This window comes from Euleptes europaea, chromosome 2 (genome assembly GCF_029931775.1).
Source record: "Euleptes europaea isolate rEulEur1 chromosome 2, rEulEur1.hap1, whole genome shotgun sequence".
Taxonomy (NCBI): domain Eukaryota; kingdom Metazoa; phylum Chordata; class Lepidosauria; order Squamata; family Sphaerodactylidae; genus Euleptes; species Euleptes europaea.
Window position 1 is genome coordinate 120,582,888 of NC_079313.1, and position 26,438 is coordinate 120,609,325.

The 26,438-nt window shown below is 43.9% G+C and overlaps 1 protein-coding gene across 1 annotated transcript in view; it reads right to left on the reverse strand.

The window, feature by feature from the left end:
• Window positions 1–26,438, reverse strand: part of ATP9A (ATPase phospholipid transporting 9A (putative)) — a 107,464-nt gene that overhangs the window by 51,745 nt on the left and 29,281 nt on the right. The window contains exons 2-9 of the mRNA XM_056844411.1: window positions 22,795–22,939; window positions 19,918–20,031; window positions 17,216–17,324; window positions 10,053–10,111; window positions 6,541–6,592; window positions 3,725–3,819; window positions 3,140–3,220; window positions 1,928–2,003 (exon numbers count right to left, since the gene is read on the reverse strand). Of these exons, the coding sequence (XP_056700389.1) occupies window positions 1,928–2,003; window positions 3,140–3,220; window positions 3,725–3,819; window positions 6,541–6,592; window positions 10,053–10,111; window positions 17,216–17,324; window positions 19,918–20,031; window positions 22,795–22,939 (731 nt within the window). The remainder of the gene's footprint in view (window positions 1–1,927; window positions 2,004–3,139; window positions 3,221–3,724; window positions 3,820–6,540; window positions 6,593–10,052; window positions 10,112–17,215; window positions 17,325–19,917; window positions 20,032–22,794; window positions 22,940–26,438) is intronic.

The window sequence follows — 26,438 nt, forward strand, 5'->3', positions numbered from 1 at the left end:
ACCTGCAAATAACTGGCCACTGGCCTGCTCCTGTGCAAGAATCCTACAAATCCCCATTGGCTGTATCACAAGTGGCATTCAGGCCGCAGTTTGGCCATCCATGAAATACAGGTGTCACGGCATAGGACAATGTTGATTGACCACAGGCCTAAGGTAGCTAGCTAGCTAGGTTAACACTCTCTCTGTGACCACCAGCAGTATCCTTCAGACTTACTTAAGACTGAAGTCTCTGTTAACTATGGTAACTATCCAAACCTGGGTGTAAAGAAGGAAGGGGAGGCAGAACCTTGCTCACTAGAACAGATGCCTCTACCCATACATGCATGCTGATAAGCGGCAACACCAAGTTATCAGAATCTACGTAGCCACATTTCTCCCTGTTCCCATTTTTATAACCACCTCGTGTGGCGGGGAGGGAGACAATCCATTAAGATTGTTGTATGAATAGTGGCATTTCGCCAAGTCCACAGGAAAATGATTTCTAGATGTTATGTATTATTATTGTGTTATGATACCCTCTAGAGGTTCCCAGAAGTCATGACTGTACTATAAAAACTCTCAGCTGTACATTTACAACCCTGAAGTACTTTCCAATAGATAGGCAATAGGAGGTCAAAGTTGCAAGTGGTCAAACTGAAACATTAAAAATAATACAGAAAAAAATGGCTCTGGCTATTGAGGAGAGCCACAACACCTACCACAAAGCTAGTAGATGGTGCAATATCTTATGTTGACTCAGTTTTCTAATATCTAGCTCAGTTTCTGGTTACCATTCCACAGACTAACTTCCAAGACTTCCTTGGATTGCTTAAGGGTTATCTTGTTGAGCTCCCTTGCTGGATTTTCTCCAGCCCCAACTAATCCTTCCACCTAAACTCATAAGAGGCCACAACTATTACCACAACCAGGACAGCAAGATCACAGGACGCTTCTATCTGGTGTATCTTTTAGTTCTCTCACAGAAAGGGGAAAAAATTAAGCTTACATGAAAAACAGTAACTGAAGAAGTGAGCTGTGACTCATGAAAGCTTATACCCTGCCAGAAAGTTTGTTAGTCTTTAAGGTGCTACTGGACTCTTGCTCTTTTCTACTGCTACAAAAAACAGAGATATATTAACTGTGTGATTTTTAAAAAAAATTGTCTTCTTTCTTTAAGAAGCGCTCAATAGAGATCTCATCCTCTTTTTTACCAATTTCCACATGATACATTTCAATTTTCACAGTTGATCCATCGTTACTGGCCTCCCCATCTCCCCCCTCCCGACATCGGTGGGGGGTGACCTGCTGGAACCCTGCTACATGGTGGCATCTGGGAAATTTTTAAGGCCATCTGTTTAAAGTTATATTATAATATTTTATTGTTGTGTTAATGTTTTACTGTTGACTGAAGTTTCAATGTCTTTTTAAGGTTCTAACCCGCCCTGAGCCTGGCTTGCTGGGAATGAGGGCGGGCTATAAATTTGAATAAATGAATGAATAAATAAAATGTGGTCAGAAAAAGGTCTCCTTTCTTTAAGAAGCCCTTAATAGAGATCTCATCCACTTTTACTAGGTGTCTTTCTATGGAACTACAAACAGGGTGGTGGCGGCGGTGAACTTAGAAATCTTTTATCCTACCTCCATCTATAATCTCTTTGACACCCTTCCTGTTACAGATTTAAAACATCAATATCGAGAGCAATTAAGTGCTGTTCTGGCAGGGGATGCTTTGCCCAAAGGTTATTAGAATTCCAAGGCCTTCTCATCTATAAATGTCCAGGAGGTAATTAGATGTCAGCTCAAACTCCCCTGTGGTGTTAGGACAAGTGGAAAACTTCATTCCAACCGCTAATTTTCATTGACAAGAGATGATTATTTCAATTACAAAGAGATTTTTTAAAAATTGCTAACATACCCTCTCAGCCACTCACACATTTTAGGGCCTTACCTGAAGCTATCACAGTGCTGGCCCACAGAGTATTTTCAATGCTTAAGCTCTCGTTCACTGGAGGGTCGCTGTCCTCCTGAAAGATTTTTTTTTTTAAAGGACCACTCAGGAGTGCATTGTACAAACTTTTCAACAAATACAGAGTCTCTCATGGATGGTCTGAGGCATGGGAATCAAAGTCCTCTCAAAGTGAGAAGATTCTGACAGCCAAGGACGTCCACTTAGCTTCATTTACAGAATCACAGGAGTAAAGCTGGCATCAAACTCCCACAAACATGCTATTATTCAAAAATCTTACTTTACTTTACTTACTTTTATTATTGTTACAGTCTTTGACCAGTAAAATGCATATTCACAAATATAAAACATTCAAATGAAGAAGAAAACAATTTTCTATAGGACAACACCAGAAGACTAATTCATTATAATAGTAAGGCCGCTTTACCGATAACAATGGAGTCTACAGATAAATCTATAAAAGCTAAAATAAAAATAAAATACAACAAAAATATGAATATAGAATTTAAGATTTAAATTCATTTAATATTTTTTCCAATTATACTTGCAGCGAACTTTATATACAAAAGCACAGAACTTAGCAACGTTATTTGTGTCCTGTGAATTTTCAACAGAGAGGAGTTTTTCAAGTCGAGTTTTTTCAGAACGACCTGGGATTTTCTTTAGTAGAGGGTAAATAATTTTCATTTGCATTTCGTTGTAAAAAAGACAAAAAAAAAACAACACGCATGTTCTCGAGTCTCCACTTCCCCAAGTATACATGAACACTTTCTCTCCGAGAAGTGGATCTTTTTGTACCTGCCTTCTAAGGCAGCTGATGGCATCTTATTATTCAAATCTAAATCCAACAAGGGCCCACTGCAAGCATTCATGGGAAACTGAGTTTTCCCACAATTCTTGGATGAGGAAGCAGGCGGCCATTAGAGAGACTGAGAAGTAAGTACTTTTAAAATTCTCCCAGGGGGCATTTTTTGAGAGAGAGTCACCAAATTCGCAGCGTAGCTGAAAGGGACTCTCCTTGCATGAACCCCAAAGTTTGGTAAAGTTTGGGACGGGGGTCCGATTTTATGGGGTCCCAAAGGGGTCGACCCGTCGACTCACCATATTTCTTGAAAGAAGTTGCCTCCAAGCTCAACACTATCTTAGAAACTGACTAGACACTACTGCATGCTTACCAAACAACCATTCACTTACTCTAGTAAAAGTCCCAACGAAGTTGTGGATGTCAATGTTAGGCTCCTCTGCATACACATAGGATCGGATCTGAAGAAGATCCTATGGATAGGGTTTAAAATGTGACACGTTATTAGCAACTTTGCAAGATCCTGTTTTAAGTAACTATTTTTTCCCAAATAAATGATACATGGTAAAAAAATTATAAGGATACATATTTTGATTATGTTAGTTTCAATTGGGTCGATACAGATGAGATTCCAAATGAACTGTACTATCAGCCAAGCCAATCCAATCTGATCATGTAATTCTGAAGATTCAAGGGTGCTTAAATTTTCTTAAAATTTTCTTAAAGTGGGGCTGGCAGTTCCCATTGATTTTCTGCTCCAGCTGCAAGCCCCAGAAATTTTGTGACTAAGGAACAACAGACTCTCAGGAACAGCATAGGGGGGCAAATTATGTGGGGGGATGATCACCAGAAAAAGCCACGCCTTTTAATACTTAAGCCCACTTGAATTTCTTTTGGAACAGCACAACTGGATACAGGCCACATTTTGTATTACATTTTGGAGGAAAACCAAGAAACATCAGAAAGCTTTTACATACTGAAGCAGTGGGTAATCTCTGAGTGCAGCTGACGGGCAGGCGCAGCTTCCAGTCTGTTTCACCATCCAGTTGATCCGTACGCAGAAAGCAGGACCCTGGGGATTTTTAATCGGTGTTCATCAGGGTTAGTTTGTTTTTTAAGATGGTGGTGGTGGTTGCATGACACCCAAGAGGTGCCTACTAAAGACAAACCTTAGATACAAACTGCAGACGGTTTATGGCCAAATCAAAATGAAAATAAGAACGTAAGAAAGGCCATGCTGGATTAGACCAAGGTCCATCAAGTCCAGCAGTCTGTTCACACAGTGGCCAACCAGGTGCTTCTAGGAAGCCCACAAGCAGGATGACTGCAGCAGCATTGTCCTGCCTGTGTTTCACAGCACCTAATATATTCGGCATGCTCCTCTGATCCTGGAGAGAATAGGTACACATCATGACCAGTACCCATTTTAACTAGTAGCCATGAATACCTCTCACCTCCATGAACCCATCCACTCCCCTCTTAAAGCCTTCCAAGTTGTCAGCCACATCCTGGGCCAGGGAGTTCCACAAATGAAAACCGTACCAAACATGGCATCGATGATAAACAAGTAACCACATGAGAGTCAATCCCAGAAATGTCTATTTCCCTGCTTTTCCTTTCTCCTTGCAGCCCACTGGGATGCCTGACAAACTGATGCTGAGGGTCAGGGATCCTCACAGATAATGTGCCACACACCATGTGTGTGGCAGTAAGGAGAAAGATGTTGTGTGAAACTGTCCCCTTCAGTTCTTTACCCTTCAAAGAAAATACTTCTTTACACAGCAAATTATTAAAATGTGGAATTCGCTGCCAGATTATGTAGCGATGGCCACAGACAGCTTTAAAAGGGGATTAGACAGATTCATGGAGGATAGTTTTATCAGTGGCTATTAGCCATGGTGACTAAAGGGAGCCTCCCCATTCAGAGGCAGTAAACCTCTGAATACCGGTGCCAGGAGGCAACATCAGAGGAAGGCCTTGACCTCCATGCCCTGTTGTTGGACCTCCAGAGAAACTGGTTGGCCGCTGTGCAAAACAGGATGCTGGACCAGAGGGACCAATGGTCTGATCCAGCAGGGCTCTTCTAATGTTCTCATGTTCATCTTCTGCTTTTGGACAGTTCAATATCACATTTTTCTCTTTACTATTTCAAAACTCACAAAGGAAATCAGCTAGAACACAGGATAGGAAATATGTTTTTGTATGGAATTTCAACAGTGAGAGTCTGGGGTCGTTTTGAAAAAAGTTCCCAGAATTTTTCTCTGTAGTTCTTGGGCTCATGTCAAACTTTTACCATCAATAAGACATACTTCTGGCATTTATTCTCAGTGAAATAAATGCAAATGTCCCATTGCAGCTTTAAATTTGTTCTTTTTTAAGGAACAAAACTGATTTGAAGAAGAAGAGCTGGTTTTTATATGCTGACTTTTTCTACCACTTAAGGGAGAATCAGATTGGCTTACAATCACCTTCCCTACCCCTCCCCTCCCCACCCCACAACAGACACCCTGTGAGGTAGGTGAGGCTGAGAGAGCTCTAAGAGAGCTGTGACTAGACCAAGGTCACCCAGCTGGCTTCATGTGGAGGAGTTGGGAAACAAATCCATTTCACCAGATTAGCCTCCACTGCTCATGTAGAGGAGTGGGGAATCAAACTTGGTTCTCCAGATTAGAGTCCACCACCCCAAAACACCGCTCTTAACCACTATACCATGCTGGCTCGTGGTATAGAAGAGCATTGCACATTCTACAATTATGTTATGCAAAGTCTGTAATTTTGTGTGCTATATTCCATAATGCAAAAATCTCACTCTTCGTTTTTTTTTAAAGAAAGTTTCCAGTCCTTATGTTATGAAAGCTATCATGACAAGATGATTTGTGCCAGTGACTGATAAGCATGGATATAGAGACACCATTTACTTGCCATTATCCAAGACCTCCATCTATTAGTTCTGACCGCCACATCACAGTGGTTTCCTTCCACATTGAGCAGAAGCAAAATTGTTCTGAGCATGTCAGACCAATCCAGTGTGCCCTGGGAGTCTCCCGAGAGCAGGGGCTGCACCATTGGGTTGATCATCAGTCTCCTTTTGTTTGTCATAGCCATAAGCCTAGCAACCCATTCATTTCAACATTGGGGACAGGTCCATGTGTACTTCCCGACTGCACTTTCGATTGGGGTCATCTTCTCTGTATGACCCACAACCAATTTGATGGTGGCCACCAAGACGGTAATATGACTGCACTTGAATAAACAGTGCCACGGGCAGCTGTTCGCTTGATAAATATTATCACACGCAGGCAGGGTCCCGCAGTCTGGAAACAATGGGGGTATTTCGGCATATATTTTAAAGTTACCCTCACCTTTCCTGGCAGTTCTACAAATGGCTAAGTAAATAAACACACCAAGGAATCCCGAAAACCAAGGCTGGTTTTAAAAGCTTTTATCAGATACATTTTTTTCTTGGCCTCTGAATAATAGCAGAGATATGCAAAGCAGGTCAGCGAGAAATTCAGTGATAGCCATAGCAAGACAGAGAGGAATACTGCACACCCTCTTTTGTTCATGGTCATAACAAGACACAACATAGAATAAACAGTCTCTGTATTTTTATAGTCACAAACAAGGACACCCAAGTGATCAAAAAAAGGGTGGGTGGGGTGTTAGAATTGGTTGGATCGCCCAGACTAAAATTGTGTTTACTTGGGCTACATTTTCAAACTGATTATTTTTGTCCCTAATCATCAGTAAAAGGTTTTAATGGTTATTTTCACAATCGGTTCCAGATGTTTACCGTTCTTTTCCGACGTCCTCAGGAAGATCATGTCTGCGGGGACTCGTTGGTTCTGCATTGCAAACAGAGGGGAGGTTATTGAGCCTTCAGTACACCATCCCAATTAGCAATAAGACATAAAGTTGAGTGGGTTCAGAACAGAGTATAGAATGGAGTTATTTCTTTTTTATTTTATAATATAAGAATGTGATCTTCTCCAACCCGCCACCCTACCCCACTCCTCCACGTTGTGTGGATCAAGGCATATACTTGTTGGGGTGAGGTAAATAGTTAAGCTGGAGATATGTGCATGAACGGAAGGAGTTGTCGCAAAAAAAGCAGCAAATTAGGAAAGGGATTATTCTCCATCCCAAATCACCCCCTCTGGACACAACAGCCCTTGCTGGTTTAATACATCATTAGATTTGCATTTATAGTTTTGGCCTTGAGACATGAGTGAGGCTGCTTCCAATCAGCACCAAAGAAATGTACCCCTGCTAGGGTTGCCAACCTCCAGGTGGTGGCGAGAAATCTCCCGCTATTTCAATGGATCTCCAGGCAATAGAGATCAGTTCACCTGGAGCAAATGGCCACTTTGGAAGTGGACTCTATGGCGTTGAAGTCCCTCCCCTCCTCAGGCTCCGCTCCAAAAATCTCCAGGTATTTCCCAACCTGGAGCTGGCAACCCTAACACCTGCCAAGGCAGCAGTGACAAGTGAACTTCATTTTTATTCTCTATGTTAAAAGAGAAGGCCCCAGGAACAATCTCAGTCACGCGCCTTTTTATGCCAATAAAGGAATGATTGATTGAGTGATTGATTGATGTCATTTGGATGTTACCCTTTAATCAGAGGGCTTTCTGCTTTCCATACAGGGAAAAATCACCATGTGAAAAAAGCTTAAGTCCCACTGAAACCAATGGAGATGTTTCTACAACTTCATAACTAAACTTGTACCACAGGGGGAGGGATGGACCTCAATTCAATTTGCCTGGAACAACTCAAGAAATCTTCTGAGTCCCACCAAACTACCCCCCATTGTGATCTCCTAAAAACAGTAGCTAAAGGAAATGTTGAAAAAAAATAAGGGGCGGGCCCCACTGCTTCACTCTATCTGAAATAGAGTGGCCAACTTCCAGGTGGTGGCTGGAGATCTCCTGCTTTTGCAATTCATCTCCAGGCGACAGAGATCACTTCACCTGGAGAAAATGGCAGCTTTGGAGGAGGAGGAGGAAGACGAAGAAGAAGAGGAGGAGGAGGAGTTGGTTTTTATATGCTGACTTTATCTACCACTTAAGGAGTATCAAACTGGCTTACAATCACCTTACCTTCCCCTCCCCACAACAGTCACCCTTTGAGGTAGGTGGGGCTGAGAGAGCTTTAAAAGAGCTGTGACTAGCCAAGGTCACCCAGATGGCTTCATGTGTAGGAGTGAAAAACCAACCTGGTTCACCAGAGTAGAGTCCGCTGCTCATGTTAAGGTTCTCCAGATTAGAGCCCACTTCTCCAAACCACCACTCTTAACCACTACACCAAGGTGGACTCTATGGCATTATACCCCATTGAAGTCCCTTCGCACCCCAAACCCCACCTTCCTCAGGCTCCTCCCCCAAAATCTTCAGGTATTTCCCAACCTGGAGCTGGCAACCCTAGTCTGAAATCTATTCAATTCCATTCTTGATTGAACTCTGCAAGTACAATATTAAAAGTGTAAGATCTGGCACAGCCAAGCACCACGTTTTCTCTGCGCTTGTCAAAATTGCTTTAATCCCTGGAAAATCTCAAATGGAAGCTCTAAACAAAACACACAAATGTTGACAATTTGCATAATTTATTCTGCCAATATCATCTGGCTCATCTTGCCCAACACTTTGGCACAGAGTCTGGCTTTGCTTGGGTAGGTGTGTTTGGTGGATGGGTGCAGATGTATCACAGGCTTGTATACACACAGATCCCTCTCTGTCATCGAATCTGGGCCAACAAACTTGCAATTTGTGAATGACACGAGCGGTGACAAAGTGGTGACAGACCACGAAAAAGGGCTCACTTAAAATGAACACATGGGCCCCCTCCAGATTCCAGCACACGCTGCCTGCACTTTTAGAGACAAACTAGAGAGGACAGCATCTTTGTGCCTACCATGGGGACACAACTGACATTTTAAAACAACATGGCAGGCCAAGGAAACAAGAGCATTGTTCTGTTTCTTTAAAATAGCAGTGGCATCCCCGTGACAGACACAAGGACACCATCACAGTTAGTTTGACCCTTAGGCCACCAGTTTAGGAAAATCTCCTTAGGAGTGATTGGCATTGTACCTGAGGGATGAACTGAGGAAAGATCTCCCTCATTTGCTGGGCTGCCCCCATATAGAGACACAGCAGAATTACATTTTTAACCTCGCTTTCAGTGGGCTAATCCAAAGAAAAACGCAAGTTTTCAATGAAAGATGGCACAGAATAATGGCTGTAAGACTGAACTGTGAATCAGGAAGTCCCTGCTTTAAATCTCACAGAAGAAGAGTTGGTTTTTATATGCCGACTTTCTCTATCACTTAAGGAAGAATCAAACCGGCTTACAGTCACCTTCCCTTCCCCTCCCCACAACAGACACCCTGTGATGTAGGTGGGGCTGAGAGAGCTGTGACTAGCCCAAGGTCACCCAGCTGGCTTCATGTGTAGGAGTGGGGAAACAAATCCAGTTCACCAGATTAGTGTCCGCCGCTCATGTGGAGGAGTGGGGAATCAAACCCGGTTCTCCAGATCAGAATCAACCGCTCCAAACCACAGCTCTTAACCGCTTCACCAGGCTCATTCCCACCACTTCTAGGAACTCCATTGGTTGAGTCAAGCTAGTCAATTTCTCTCAGCCTCTACAATGTGGGAATACCAACCCAATTTACAAGACTCACAAACGATCTAAGAAGTACTACAAACAAGCCGAAGGCCTGTATAAATGTTACTAATCATACAGCAGTGAGAACTGTACAAGTGTCTCCGTTTGGACATGCGGAGGAACAACGATCAAAGACTGCATAAAAATGGGAAGGAATCTCTGTTTCGCATTCCTTGCTACTGAAACGCAGAGGCGTTCGAATTGGCTACAGAGTGTCCACATGGGAATTTTCTGTGCACTTTCTTCTACCAGCCCTCATTTCCTCTGCTGTGCCACAGGGGGGCTTTGGAAAGCTTTCAAAACCTGGTTCATCAGATTAGAGTCCACCGCTCATGTAGAGGAGTGGGTAATCAAACCCAGTTCTCCAGATTAGAGTTCGCCGCTCTTAACCACTATGCAACACTGTGGACAGTGCTGAAGATATTCCGACAATAATCAAACAGTGTAAAGATGGACAGCAAAGCCAGAAATCTGAATAGCATTCATGTATCAAATAATTAATATACTTTATGTTATGAGCTGTTTATTCAGCGTGAGGGACAACAATCTTAACCCCAGATAGCGTTTAGTTTTGCCAGAAAACTAGGCGGTCTCCTGGCGTGGCAAGAAGAATAAACACATTTGCAAATCCAGACATACCTTTTCCACAATGATAAGGTCTCCCACTTGAATATTTGAACTCTTCACCTTGACTGTTCCTATAGAAGAGATAAGATATGCATTCATTAGAGCCATTTCTGCTTCCTCCACGCAAAACACACACACACACACTTTGGCAGTATATTTCAGACATGTGTTGAACCCATTTGTTTTTTTTTATATTTGACATCTGAATTGTGGTTTGTGTAACAAACTCTGGGGGTTACCGTACTTGTATTCCCAGCGATGTATTAAGAGTTTGAAAATGTTATAAAAAATACTGTTTGCGCTTTCTATGTATTCCCAGCGATGCATTAAGAGTTTGAAAATGTTATAAAAAATACTGTTCACACTTTGTTTGGCCCCTTTAGCTGTGAAGACGTCTTCCAATCATTTATAAGCTGCGGTATCCAAAAACCCTTTTAAAGCAATGTTTTTTACAACATTTTCAAACTCTTAATACATCGCTGGGAATACAAAGTGCAGTAACCCCCTCTGATTAGCTGTGAGCAACAAAAAATGGTTCATACACAAATGCTGGTTGATCTGTTTCTTGCCCCTCCACTGCCCATGATATTCTCCATCCTACATTGCTATCTTTATATCTAGGTGGCCGCCAGGAGGCTACTACTCAGCTAAAGAGGTAAAATTTCCAGAAATTTTGATCCCATGGAGGAAGATAAAATGCACTATTTTCCTAGCAGAAGACGGAAGGGATGCAAAAAATTGAAAAATGCAATACTTGGTTTCCCATCAAACCTAAACATCTTTTGCTGCATTAACAACATAAAATACATCATTTATAATAGTTAGAATATAAAATTGTACATCACTTCCAGATACAATCCAGAAGTGACAGAGGGTAGCTGTAGGAAACTCTACGGTAAAACTACAGAGTGTCTGGTGATTCCTAGAGCTACCCTCTGTCACTTCCAGGTGCAAACTGGAAATGATATAGTGATGCCAATGACATCATGGTCACCTCCCCATATCCCCACTCCCAGCCCTCTTGCCAGGCTCCCCCAGGAGCAGCATTTTGTGAAGGCCAGTGGGCACAGTGGGAGGAGGGAGGCTGGGAAATTAATTCAACCGCTGGTAAAATTTAGCCTAATCCAACCCACTGCCTGTACCGTCTCAAAAGGATGCAGCAGAACACAGCATCAGGCCACACCAGTAATCCCATTCACTTTCAAAATACTCTCTTCACAAACTATCCTTTGCCACGCCTGCTTCAACAATTAACAATGGAGGTCATTCTGCGCTCCGGGGCTGCTGTTGTTTTGCTGACAGCACTGCATGTTCAACAACTTGCCTCATCCCGGCTGCTCATAAAAACAACAACACAGATTTCTTCGCATGCCATTCCTGTTGCTTCGAATGGTCAAAATAAGTCGTGGGAGACATTTGCAATGATACTCTAACGAGCGCTCTCATAACTACTGGCAAACATGCGGAGCACTGAAATATTGGCTCTACGCCAAAGAGTCTTTTCAAGTCCTTCCGCATATACACTGGGCTGCCGTGCCCGCCCCCCCGTCCAATTGCAATGACCGCATCAGATACCACTTTCAATATTTCCCTAAAATTTAGGAGCAGTTGCCTTGTACCAGCGGGGGCTTGATTTAGAAGGGAGAGTCTCCGAAGACATTGGGCGAAAACGCATGGTCGCTTTAGCCTCCTTTATTCCGTTTCAGCCAGGATTGAACCAGGATCGAACGCACGTTCGGTGAAACGCATGTGTTCGATCCTGGCTGAATCCTGGCTGAATCAGGGAATAAAGGAGGTTAAAGTGACCATGCGTTTTCGCCCCTACTGTACGAGTGTTGCTCACCATGCAACTCTTTGAAACGTGGCCCTTGAACCCAGCTCTCCTTCTTGGGAGGGGATCTGCAGGCGGAACCAGTGGAAATTGCCAATGTAATCTGGTTTCAACATGATTAATCTAGTCTGGGTCCTCTTAAATCACCCACATGCCAATTGTGACAATCTGGTTGGCTCTCCCGCTTAAGGTGGCCCGCTTGGCATCTGCTAGAGCAGGGGTGGGGAACGTCAGGCCCGGGGGCCGTTTAATGCCCACAAAATCATTTGGTCTGGCCCTTCGTGGGTCCTGGTAGATCTCTAGCTCAGAAGGATCTAAGACGGGCGATCTGCCCCCTCCCATGGACAGGAATAGCCTCTATTCAAGGCGGATGTGAGTTTGTTTTGCTGAGAAAAGGAACCTTTTTTCCCCCATGCAGAAGAGTCGTTAGCTATGGAGCCGCTACAACCGCCCAAGAAACTGTATTGACCCTTTCCCATCCGGGCCGTGGAGAAATGTATTCCCTCTGTATTACAAGAGGGCTGAGGGTGGAAGTGGCGACAATGGAGGGGTTAAAGGGGGCAGGGCCAGAATGCGAGCGGCGGGGGGGGGGGTGAATTCTTAGCCAGTGTGTCCTCATTTCATCCCTGCAGGCAGAGGTAGCAGAAGCCGTCTGTAGAATCCGGCCCCGACCATGCGGAGCAGGAGCAACTCTGGCATGTGGCTGGACGACTATACCTGGCTGGTGCAACAGACCATCCTGTGCCACCAGGTGGGCGAGTGCGCCACCAGTTGGATGCCTGCCTGCTTGCCCACGTCAGGGGAGTCATCTGGGGCAGCTGCCTGCTTGGGGCTTGGTCAGCTAATTTTTAAGTTGATAATTTTGTATGGCTCGCGAATGATGTTTTAAATATCCAAATGGCCCTTGGCGGGAAAAAAGTTCCCCACCCCTGTGCTGGAGCCTGATCCTTTACTATACAGAACAGACTCCCTGAGGAGGTGAGTGGGGGAACGCTGTCTTTAAAAGTTTTTAAGAAGTTCTGGGGTCTTTTTTTCTTTGCCAGCAAGTCAAAAATGACTTATGACGACCCTATGTGGTTTTCAAGGCAAGAGATGTTCAGAGATGGTTTGCCATTGCCTGCCTCTCTCTCATGACTCTGGATGCCCTTGGTGGTCTCCCATCCAAATACTTACCAGGGCCAACCCAGCTTAGCTTCCAAGATTTGACAAGATTTGGCTAGCCTGGGCTATCCAGATCAGGGCCAGAGTGTCAGTAAGGCCACTTTATTCACAAGGACTTTTAATGGTGTTACAGGTTTAGCTATTTTCTTGGGGGTGGGTTGGTAATGGGGGGGTTATTGTATTTTGTGTGTTTTTAATCTTGGAACTGTAAACCACGAGGGAAAGGTAGGGCACAACTTTTTAAAATAAATAAATAAATAGGAACATAGCAAGCCCTTTCTTACTGAGCTGTGCCCCACACTGTTTAGTGTAGGTTTAGCATTTGAGATTTGCAAATGTATATACAGAAAGATAAAAACAAACAACAACCTACTTCAAATCTAAGCCAGATTTAAGGGGGGGGATTAGCCATGACACAGGAAAGTGCAAGAAAATGGAGCGCTTGGGATCTCAAAAATGAGCTTTTCCACACACCCCAAAATGGCATGTTTACCCCCTTCAGAAGTGCACGCACACAAACACACACAAAGTGGTGTGAAGCTGCTTCCACACAGCACAATACCATAATCCTGGGAACAGAGTCCAAAATATTGCAAGCATGTGGGCAATATTTTTTTTGCCTTTTTTTTTACTTGATCTTTTCCTACGGAGACAGAGGTAAAGGGAGACCCCATCTTGATTCAAACCAGAGAACCATGATAGGAATTAAGCATAACTGAATGCCCACTCATGATAAGACAACACCCAGATCTATGTGAGAAGCTACTAAACCCCTCGTCAAGGGCTTATCTTATGACCTCCCTTATCCTGATCAAATTGAATGACCTGTGCCTGTGAGACAATAACCTGGCATTCTATTCCCCTTAATCCCGATTTATGTAAGAGCTGCCTGGTGAAATAATCAAGTTGCCAATCAGCAGGGTAACTGCTAGTGTGGTGTAGTGGTTAAGAGTGATGGACTCTAGTCTGGAGAACCGGTTTTGATTCCCCACTCCTCCACATGAGCAGTGGACTCTAATCTGGTGAACCAGGTTGGTTTCCCACTCCTCCACATGAAGCCTGCTGGGTGACCTTGGGAAGGAGGAAGGGAAGGAGATTATAGGCAAGTTTGAGACTCCTTAAGGGTAGAGAAAATCTGGGTATAAAAACCAACTCTTCTTCTTCTAACTTCTTTTCCTGTCCCACAAGCATTTCTCTTGAAGTTGCACAGATACAAAGGAAACCTTGTTTCCACCACTGGTAGAAAAGGGTGCAAATTTGGGGTATAAAGAGAACCCCTTTGGTGGTAATAATAATGTGCTAACAAGGTAGGAAAGACCTTCATGATTGTATGTATATATGTCATATCCTACGGGATGTGGAATTGTATGGTTTAGCCTGATCTCATCAGATCTTGGAAGCTAAACGGGATTGGTATTTGGATAGGAGGCCACCAAGAAAGGTTCTGCAGGGGAAGGCAATACTCTGCCTTTAAAGTTCCTTGCTGGAGTTGCCATAAGTTGGTTGCAACTTGATGGCACTCTACACTAGGGTTGCCAGGTCCCTCTTCGCCACCAGCAGGAGGTTTTTGGGGTGGAGCCTGAGGAGGGCAGGGTTTGGGGAGGGACTTCAATGCCATAGAGTTCAATTGCCAAAGCGGCCATTTTCTTCTCCAGCTAGTACCTGGTTGGCAACCCTACTCTACATACATATCACATCCTACTGGTATATGATTGCAACACAGAAGAGGCTCCAGCATTGGGGGGGGGGGGTTTTCCTGGTCACTCTCTACAAAGGCACGTATGGGGTGGGGGGAAATGCACATGAAGCCACCGCTCTAAAGGGTACTCCAGCTGCAGCTATTCTGCCTGCTGAACAGGCCAGCCCGTTTTAAACAGCCCAATCCACATGTGCTGAAAGAACTGCCCTCGGGAGCCTTTTGGTGTCAAATTCCATAAGCTAATTGGAACACCAGCCCACAGTGCCATCTGAGAAGGCTTGGGAAATCAAAAGGCAGCGTGTATTCAAGTTATGCAAGTGTCAGCCCAAGTTTTTGGATGTTTTCAATACTACAGCTGCTATGCAGAATTATTGCGGAAGTGAAATCTAATAAGACCCAACAATAGTAGTGATGTACCTTCAGGGTTTACCATGACATCCAGATGGTATAGTGGTTAGGAGCAGTGGTTTGGAGCGGTGGAGTCTTATCTGTAGAACCGGGTTTGAATCCCCACTCCTCCACATGAGCAGCGGAGGCTAATCTGGTGAATTGGATTTGTTTCCCCACCCCTACACACGAAGCCAGCTGGGTGACCTTGGGCAAGTCACAGCTCTGTTAGAGCTCTCTCAGCCCCACCTACCTCACAGGGTGTCTGTTGTGGGTAAAAAGGTAAAGGTAAAGGTCCCCTGTGTGCAAGCACCGGGTCATTCCTGACCCATGGGGTGACGTCACATCCCGACGTTTCCAAGGCAGACTTTGTTTGCGGGGTGGTTTGCCAGTCCCTTCCCCAGTCATCTTCCCTTTACCCACAGCAAGCTGGGTACTCATTTTACCGACCTCGGAAGGATGGAAGGCTGAGTCAACCTTGAGCCGGCTACCTGAAACCGACTTCCGTCGGGATCAAACTCAGGTCGTGAGCAGAGCTTTTGACTGCAGTACTGCGCCACGGGGCTCCTGTTGTGGGTAGGGGAAGGGAAAGTGATTGTAAGCTGGTTTGAGTCTCCCTTAAGTGGTAGAGAAAGTCGGCATATAAAAACCAACTCTTCTTATATTGATTCTGCAGTTAATACATGTCAATTAGCTTTTGCCCCCAGGCTTTTACATACTTTTAACACAATAACGCTGCAGAAGCCAGCAGAAATTTAACAAGAAGGCTTAGAGATATTTGAGGTGTTTCTGCACAGCAATGATCAGGACACATTTCGCGCACAGAAAGCAAAGCCAAGAGGAAGCAAAATGCATTTAGCAAACAAGGAGTTTTTACTCTGTTCCAATGAGCTTTTCTTTTTGGCTTTTCGGTGGCCTTACACTCCAGGACTTACAAAAATATTGTTTTTTCTATACATCTGCTAAATGCCAATGATCTGTATCAAAGCAGCACTCCCTCGGCAGGATGTCTCTTTGCATTTCATAAGGCCTTTTTTATGTAGTTCTCCCTCACTATGCTCTGCTAGCTTGAAGGGGGTGGGAAAACAAGACAAGGAAAACAACCCTGAAATTTGAAAGCAAGAGAAAAATATCACACAGATATCAGGCCTGCAAATTCAATAGCCAAGTTGGGCTGACAGATGAATGAGTAGAGAAGAGTTGTTTTTTATATGTCGATTTTCTCTACCTTTTAAGGGGTGAAAACACATGGTCACTTTAACCTCCTTTATTCCCTGTTTCAACCAGGATTCAGCCAGGATCGAACGCACGTTTGGCAAAAATGCATGCATTCAGTCCTGGCTGAATCCTGAAACAGGGAATAAAGGAGGCTAAAGCGACCTTGCATTTTCACCCAAGGAGAATCAAACCGGCCTATAATTTCCTTCCCTTCCTCTCCCCACAACAGGCACACAACGGGGTACAATGTCTTCAGAAATTTTCAGGAGGTACTCCAAGGCCATTTTATTCACTGGGACTTATAACGGGGGTACAAACTTCAGGCATCTTTTTTGTGGTGGGGACAGAGGTTAGTTGGGGGTTTATTTTGTACGTTTTTAATGCTGGTGTTTTTAATTGTGATTCACAAGCCGCCGAATGCCATGAGGAAAGGAGGGATATATCTATTTAAACCAACCAAACGTATGAACTCCTCCACACTCTTATTCAGACCGTCTCAAAACACAAACACATAAGATGGAACTATTCCAAATCATTTGATAGATCCCATTTCCTCTCCATTTGTATTTCATGAGAAAATGCTCATTTACTAATAAATTTCAGCTATGAGAAGGCAAAGAAGCCATGTACTCTTCCACTAATGTTCCACCTGAACCAGGAGCAACGAAAAGGGCCATTAAGCCATGAGCTTGTGTACATGTCAACACATACGCACACCACCATGAACACCCAACCCTCCTTCCTACAATCTGCTTCTCCAGCTGTCAGTAACTTTTGATTGAACTGCAACTCCTGCTGTTCTGGCGGTCAGCTGCAGGACACAGCAAACAGATGTCGAAAGTCTGAGCCCAACATGAAAGTCTGAGCCAAACAGCTGACCTCTCGCTGTGAGCTTGCTGTAGATCTGGGAGTTCACTTCCTTATCACGCATGTAGCATCGGATCTCCTCTACCGCCTCGCGGATGATGGTCACGGCGAGCACAAAACCCTGAAAAGAGCAGGAGGGACAGGGATCGTTTCTTTTAAAATGTATCAAGGCCGCAGAATAATGCTCAGCACATGGAAAAGTGCCGAATTGTGCTTCCCAACCTCTAGATAATGCTTCCCATTTCAGATGCTATTGGATGTGAACCTAGTGAACTAGCTCTAGAATTCCCCCTTTGATTCATTCATTGAAAACAATGAAAATTTCTAGCAAAAGCATGCTTCATTACCTTTTATTATTTATTTATTATTACCATTTTTATCTCACCCATCCTCCAGGGAACTTAGAGCAACTTATGTTGCCTCCCTAACCCTACTTTCCTCATTCTAATCCTGTACTCCATTTTGTCTCATGTTGGGGGTGCAAGACTTTGCTATTGTATGATTTCCTTAATTAAGAAATGTACATGCAAAAGGAAAGAATCCATTGCTTAGATGCTATAAACAGACCCCAGATGAAGCTAATCTGTCCTGCTAATTGCAAGGCATCTTTAGTTCTCTGCACATACCGTCCATTGACATGAATTCAGAATTATATTGTTACATGCCCTCCAGGCTAGGAACTGCTTTACAAAGAGATGCAAAGCCTGCACAGGCAACCGTTCAACTGACAAGAAGTTTGGAAGTCATTTGTGTACAATACCAAGCAAAAGCTCTCATTCCAAAGGGTCCCGAGAGGTCATAACTGCTCAGTTAAGGGCGCTGATGTATCTACAGCTTAAGTGACAAGCAAAAAAGAAGAAGTTGCAAGTCTTTTTAAAGCCTTGCCATCAAGGATTTGAGAAAACCTTTGCTGGATTTTGAACTTCTCCTTAAAATGCAATTATTACATATTATTGTTCCAAAAGGAATCTTAAAAAAAAAACAAAAAACCCAGCTCATCACCACTATAGACAGCATGCAAAAACCAAGTCAGAGGGATTTGCGGAATCAGCATTTCCAATAATCATTTTTTCAGAAAAACCCAATGAATTTCACATCTGCTAGTCCAACGTAACCCAAGTTGTTATTCTATACCACAACGGCCATGCTTGCAGGAAATAATGAACAAAAGACTTTTTATGTGTGACTCCCAGCAGCTCGCATGCTGAATGCGAATGGTTCACGTGACCTGGACAAATCACAATGGCCTTACAGGTTAGGGCTACTGCCTGTAAAAAAACCAGCTTGCAATAGATACATTGTTCCCAGCCATGACAAACTCAATGGTGCAGCTACAAGCAAGCGCTTGAACGCCAATTCCATTCTGCATAGAATATAGGGCTGTTTAGCTTGGAAAGAAGGTGGATAACGGGAGACACGATAGAGGCCTATAAAATTATGCATGGTATGGAGAAAGTGGACAGGGAGAAGCTTTTCTCTCTCTCTCTGGTAATACTAGAACGCGGGGTCATCTGCTGAAGCTGGAGGGTGAGAGATTCAGAACAGATAAAAGGAAGTATTTCCTCACACTACGCATAGCTGAATTGTGGAACTCCCTGCCCCAGGATGTGGTGATGGCTGCCACCTTGGAAAGCTTTAAGAGGGGAGTGGACATGTTCATGGAGGAGAGGACTATTTATGGCTACTAGTGAAAATGGATACTAGTCATGATGCATGCCTATTCTCTCCAGGATCAGAGGAGCATGCCTATTATATTAGGTGCGGTGGAACACAGGCAGGATCCTGCTGCTGCAGTCGTCTTGTTTGTGGGCTTCCTAGAGGCACCTGGTTGGCCACTGTGTGAACAGACTGCTGGACTTGATGGGCCTTGGTTTGATCCAGCATGGCTTTTCTTATGTTCTTATGCCACAAAGTAAAAACAAAACACACACACACAGTTTCTAGCTCCTCTCCCTAAACCCTGCCCTCCTCAGGCTCTACCCCCAAAATCTCCAGGTATTTCCCAATGTTGACCTGGCAGACCTATTGGTTTTGCTAATAAAAACTGGGTTTCCTGTGCCACTATTAGTTACTGGAAAAAATAGACAGGTTTCAAGAGTTCATCTTTTTTTCTTTTAAAGTTGCTAAAAGTGGTGTGAGGAGCCTGGTTATAATTAGTAAAACTGTGGGGCTTAAAGTGCTAATCTCCCTTTCCCTGATCCATATGTCTGTGCGTGCGATTCACTGAGATCTGTGATCTTCTGTGCGCAAATTTTGGTTTTTTGGTGGTGCTTGAACTCAGATCTCCGAGATGTATGCACTGGATCACACTGGCTCAGTGGATGGAGAATTATTATTTTTCACAGGAATCAATGCTAGAATGTTCACATGATAATCTGTTTTTCCAAACGTTAGCCCAAATAAATTTCTTCCCACTGTACTTACAGAGTGACCAAGCTATGGGATAAATTACCCATTAGATCAAGTATCCCTGTTCATTCTTTGCATGGCTCAAGGTCCTGTTTCTGAATGGCAAACCTTTATTAAATCAATTTAAGGAGTCAGACCAAGCATCTACAATTCCCAAACTCACGAAGGGCAGGTTTCATAAAATAAGCTAACAAAAACCATTTTAGGTTACAGCATTCCCCGGATCCTGGAGATAAGGTAACAAAAGACATCTTGTATTCAAACACTGGAACTTTTCTTGAATAAATAAACCCGATATTACCTACCAGTGGAACCCAATACGTGTACAGGGCACCAAGCCTCATTTCAGGAACAAATTGAGAACAGGCCAGAAACAAGAAGTAGAGGTTGAAGAAGTATTTAAACTGGTTGAACAGCACCTAAAAAAAAAAGGGAGGCAAAGCGAATGGGTAAAAGACAGAATCCAAAAACAAAAGTCACGTTGTATCTTTTCCACGATCAAAACAACACGTCACAGCATGCAAGCTTTTTAAATTCTACAGAATTCTTCATCAGGCTGGGTTAAACAAAAGAAACGAGGGGAGGGGGGAAAAAGATAAATATTCCACTACAAAGTAATATGTTTGCATCCTATGTTCCTTGCCAGGCAGTCCTAGAGACACTTGCATTAGATAATTAACATTAACATGGTAGACAACGGAAACATAAGGATCCTAGAAGGATATCCGAGAAAGATTTTATAAGGGGACACATGCCAATTTAAATGAGCCATTGTAAGAATAAAATATTCTTCACCGGCAGAAATGGGCGAGGGGGTGATTTTCACCAATTTCCCCTTCCACTGAAGAACCCCACTTTGGCCCTCCATGCTGTACATGAGGGTCCCCCAACACTAGGGTTGGCAGCTCTGGTTTGGGAAATACCTGGAGATTTTGGAGGTGGAGCCTGAGGAACGCGGGGTTTGGGGAGAGGAGGGACTTCGATGAGGTATAATTCCATAGAATCTACCTTCCCGAGTGGCCATTTTCTCCAGGTGAACTGATCTCTGATGCCTGGAGATCAGCTGTGATAGTGGGAGATCAGCTACCACCTGGAGTTTGGCAACCCTACCCAACACACAGGGACAGAATTTGAAGGGAATCGATGAGATGAAGTTCGGGGTCAGGAGGAATCTCTTTTCCAGTTTGGGGTCAGGAGGAATTTCTTTTCCAGAAATTATCTGCTCACAGTCCGTGGGATACAAATGAGGTCTCTGAACCTATTTTTGGAAAACCACCATTCAAAAGAATGGAACATTCTGAAAGGTTTGTGTAATACTCCAGCCAAAATCAAAGATAAGTTTTTAACACAAGATCGGTTTTCACGTCGAGGGGTAACAGAGGGGGTTACTGCATTATGTATGAGTTTGAAGACGTTATAAAAAATACTGTTCACACTTTGTTTGGCACCTTTAGCTGTGAAGATGTCTTCCATTTTTTAGCCGTGGTATCCAAAAACCCTTTTAAAGCGATGTTTTTAATAACATTTTCAAACTCTTGATACATCGCTGGGAATACATAATGCGGTAACCCCCTAAGTTGGACCTACAGTTTCTGGAAGGGTATGGCTGTTCAGTAGAGGTCCCAGTTTCAAGTTCTGCCACAGGCACTTCAGATCCAAAGTTTCTCCAGCAGCAGTGCTGGAAATAGCTCCAGGCTGATACCTCAACTATTTACAGCAAATTGGGGTAGACAGTACTAGGCTAGACGGGCCAATGGGTTGACTCACCAGAGAGCCAGTGAGGTGTGGTGGTTAACAGCAGCAGACTCCAGTCTGGAAGAACAGGGTTTGATTCCCCACTCCTCCAAATGAAGCCTGCTGGGTGACCTGGGGCCAGTCACTGTTCTCTTAGAACTCTCTCAGCCCCAACTACCACACAAGGTGTCTGTTGTGGGGAGAGGAAGGGAAGGTGATTGTAAGCTGGTTAGAGACTTTTTTCGGTAGAGACATTCAGGGTATAAAAACCAACTCTTCTCCTCTTCTTTTTCAGAAGCCAAGTTCATACATTCATCCAGGAACATGTGAGGGTTTTGAAGGGTGTATTAGTTACTAAATATTTATATATATTTATACCATAAACCATCCAAAGTCGACCAATAATCACCATTATCAATAAACTATGGCTAAGTACACTTGTTTAGTCACCAGCTAAATGCCTATCTACACAAAGCATCCTTGCCTGTCTTATGGAAAGAACAGCTAACATAAAAGGGCCTTCTAGGGTTGCCAGGTCCCTCTGCTCCACCAGCAGAAGCTTTGTGGGGGCGTGGCTAGGGGTGTGCGTAGGGTTGCCAAGTGCCAGGTGGTGGCGGGCAAACCCCCGCAAATCCACCTGGCTGCCCGCTGACCAGCTGAGGGTCGGAGGGCAACCTGTGCACACGGTGACACGTCACTTCCAGTTTACATCTGGAAGCGCCAAATCGCAAAGGGCCTGTTGCGATGCAGCACTTCCAGGTGTAAAACGCATCACAAGGGGCAGTTTTCCACTCCAACTGTTGATTTTTGTCAGGACTCCCAGGTAGTGTAATCCCGACCATCACATAGACAGTTAACTACATTCTCTCTAAGTTAAACATGGAGTTTTATGGAAAACGGGAGGGGCAGGATTTACAAGCAAACATCATGGGCTTTCTCAGGCAACAGTGTTCAATGGATACAGCCTGAAATAGCAGCAATGGACACACACATGCACAGAGAAAGAGATGGAGGCAGGGATGCAGTATAGGATAACACAAATCAATACCACGAGATCTAAAAATACCAAGAAAAGAACACATCTGGATAAACTGGAAGTGGTTGAACCTTTTGAAAAACCCATTCATCAGTCTCGATTTTTAAAGAGGACATGAAAATTTAGGGCTCAACTACATGTAATACCAAGAGACAAAGAAAAAAAGAAAACATGCTCTTCATATTACAGTTTTAAAAGAAGAGATTACTTCTCTGGGGTTGCTTTTTTTCTCCAGCGCCCGCCGACACCTGAGAGTCAGTGGGCAGCAGGAGCAATGGGCAGTAGATTGCCTGCTAGAAGCGGGCAGTTGGGAACCCTAACTATAGCAAAGGCAGGCAGAGAGAGAGTTACATTAACTCTTAACAGGAGAACAAAGGAAATGGTTTGGCAACAGGTTTTCAAGAGGACATACCCCTGGTAAAAAAGTAAAGAAGTTGTATTTTTGGTTGTTGATCACATTGCGTGGGTATCGCTGCTCTCTCTTCTCTGGGTGGCCAAGCCAAACAGTTCGAGGCCTCGGGTCTCCTCTTCCGCAACATCTTAAGCAGTCACAACACCTGTAGAAAGGCCAGAGTTTTAAAATGTTTTATTATGCAGAGAACGGCTTTATTTTTATTCCTTCCTGTCTGGTTTTTTTTTTTTTTATTGTTTTGTATGAAGCAAAAGGAAATTTTCCATTTGACCACAGCTCAAAATAGAGAGCTTGCAACACAAACTGCAAACACAATGGCTTGTTTCGTCACAGTTTCACTATTAAAATGGCCTGCTCTTCAGGAAACAACAATGTATTGCACAATATCTGGCAGAGGGCATTCCCAACACACTGGCGCTGCCAAACCTGGCAGAGGATGGAAAACATCAGGCCCCACAGCAATTATGAGCTATTTACAAGCTTTTGTTAAACAATTGTAACTTTTTTTAAAAAAAAAAGGCAAGCAAAGCATGCTTCCAGTCCAGAGAGAAGTCTGAAACCAAAATTAGGATCTATAAAACCAAAAATAACTAACATTATCTAACAACCCCACTATAATGATTTTCCCACCCTCCAATAGCTACCCCATGTTTGAGGGTAGCAATTTCAGTAAAATAAAAACCTGTTCTCCCACACCTTTTTGCAAGTTCTGCTGGCTTTCTCCTAGGGATGCCAGCCTCCAGGTGGGACCTGGGGATCCCCTGGATTTAGAGCTCATCTCCAGACTACACAGATCAGTTCCCACGGCTGCTTTGGAGAGGAGAGGGGAGAGCCATGTATGCAAAGCTCTCTCATAATACTAGAATGTGGGGTAATCTCCTGAAGCTGGAGGGTGAGAAATTCAAAACTGATAAAAAGTATTTCTTCAAACAAGTTAAATTGTGGAACTCCCGGCCCCAGGATGTGGCGATGACTGCCAACCTGGAAGGCTTTAAGAGTGGAGTGGACAGGTTCATGGAGGAGAAGGCTATCCATGGCTACTAGTCAAAATGGCTACTAGTCATGATGCATGCCTATTCTCTCCAGTCCAGGCTCAAAGGAGTATGCTGAATATATTAAGTGCTGTGGAACACAGGCAGGATGGTGCCGCTGCAGTTGTCTTGTTTGGGGGGCTTCCTAAAGGCACCTGGTTGGCCACTGTGTGAACAGCCTGCTGGACTTGATGGGCCTTGGTCTGATCATCCAGCATGGTCAGGATCATCCAGCACGGCTTTTCTTATGTTCGTATTGGAGGAAAAGTTAGGTAAAAACGTGATAGCTAGCTAGAAAGAAGAGTTGGTTTTTACATGCTGACTTTCTCCATCAATTAAAGAAGAATCAAACCGGCTTACAATCACCTTCCCTTCCCCTCCCTACAAGAGACACCCTGTGAGGTAGGTGGGGCTGAGAGAGCTCTAAGAGCTGTGACTAGCCCGAGCTCACCCAGCTGGCTTCATGTATAGAAGTGGGGAAACCAACCAGGTTCACCAGATTAGGGTCTGCTGCTCACGTAGAGGAGTGGGGAATCAAACCTGGTTCTCCAGAGTCCACTGCTCTCACAAGAGCAAGATTAGTCAGAGTTCAAATTACCCTGTTTGAACACCAGCCCAGCTCTCATAGTTCTCCTGAAAATATTTTAATTAAAATATCTTCCACAGAAGATGGAGCGCTTACGTCCTATTGCATGTCAAAAGCTCCAGGACCATACTTACTTCTATATGCTCTTTACAGTATTCTAAACCAATGTCACTAAGTATCTTTTTCACAGTTTTCTGGGCTTTTCTTAAACTGCCAAGGTTGTAGTAGGGTTTTTTTTTTTTTTTTTGCTGTCAAGTCACTGCTGACTTATGGCAACCCCATGGGGTTTTCAAGGTGAGAGACAGCCAGAAGTGGTTTGCCATTGCCTGCATCTGCATCACACCCCTGGTATTCCTTGGAGGTCTCTCATCCAACTACTAGCCAGGGCTGAGAGTGTGTGACCAGCCCAAGGTTACACAGTAAGCTTCCATGGCACAAGTGGGGATTTGAACCTGGGTTTTCCAGGTCTTAGTCCAACAGCTGAACCACTACACTACACTGGCTAGCTGAAATACATTAACACAATCTAGAAGACTGCCCTCATAGCAAACATAAGAGCCCTGTTGAATCAGGCCAATGGCCCAGCTAGTCCAGCAGCTTCCAGTTTTTCACTGTGGCCAACGAGATACCTCAGAAGGGTCCACCAACAAGGGAATGACAGACAAAGAGTCTCACTGCTGTTGCCTCCTAGCATCTGACCACCAGATCCATACTGCCTCCAAGCAGGGAGGTCCTATTCAGCCACGTAAAGGACCTATCCACCATAATTCTGCCCAATCTCCTTTTAATGAGCAAAGAAGTCTTTTCTTCTCTGCAGCCCCAGAATAAGAAAAGTTGATCATGTACTAGGGTTTCCAACGTCCAGGTGGGATCTTCCAGAATTACATCTGATTTCCAGACTACAGAATTTATAACATTATATCATGCTAAATTCCCTCCCCTGACATCACCCTTATATTTAAAGGAATTTTTTAATCGAGAGTTGGCAACCCTATCATACACATCCAAGAACTCACCCAAGGCAGTGGATGTCTTATTCCCAACTGAGATTCCTGCACGGCCTGTTAAGATAGCAAGTCATTGCATATCAGAAACTGTGAGTTTGGGAACACATTGCACTGTGGAAACTGGGTTCAGCTGGAGAGAGCAGGTGTTGCTCATGAGCTGATGCAAGAAGGTGCAATGACTAAGCTAAATGAGTCAGCTGGATGCTGATTGGTTCCTGTAAACCTGAAATTGTATAAATGTAATGTGAAATGTACCAACAGTGTGGGAGATAGTTGGTGGAGTGTTGAGAGTGTGTAAGTTGGATTTTATACACTGTAAATAAACAATCACTGGCTTTTGTAGCTTGGCTGTATCTAGATTCTATTCTAAGGACTCTATAACTAATCCACCAAGCTCCTTGTGACACAGCCAAGCAAGGTCTCTAAGGAATTTAATTAACTGGTTTGTGTGTTCTATTAAAATTTATGGATCCAATCAGATGCTATCTTCCTGGTAGCCAAACAAGTGTTAGAAAAAGTCAAGCATGATTGGTCACACGCATTCATTCCTTGAGTAGGGCCTCATTAAATGGTGGGTGCTTTTCTCTCTTTTTGAGCGGTGCTAACTTGTCCTTATTTTCCCTAGAGCTTCAACACCACATGAGCTTGTTTGGGAATAAGTCCCCATGAAACTGGTGGTATTCAATTTGAGTTGCCAATCTCCTGGTGGTGGCCGGAGATCTCCCACTGTTGCAGCTGATCTCCAGGTGACAGTGATCTGGTCCCCTGGAAAAAATGGCCACTTTGGCAGTTGTACTCTATGGCATTGAAGTCCCTCCCCTCTCCCCACAGATTCCACCTGAAGCTATTTTTTTTCAGCTTCTTTCATGCAGATGTTGGCAAAAGCCTACTTTCCATGCTTCACCTGCTGATGTGATTTCTATATCTCAAGGTGATTTTAAAGGAAACATGTGGATGGGTCCAGCATCTAAGGAATCCTTTAGAGTACAAACCTCCTGCTTCGACAGAGGCCAGAGAATC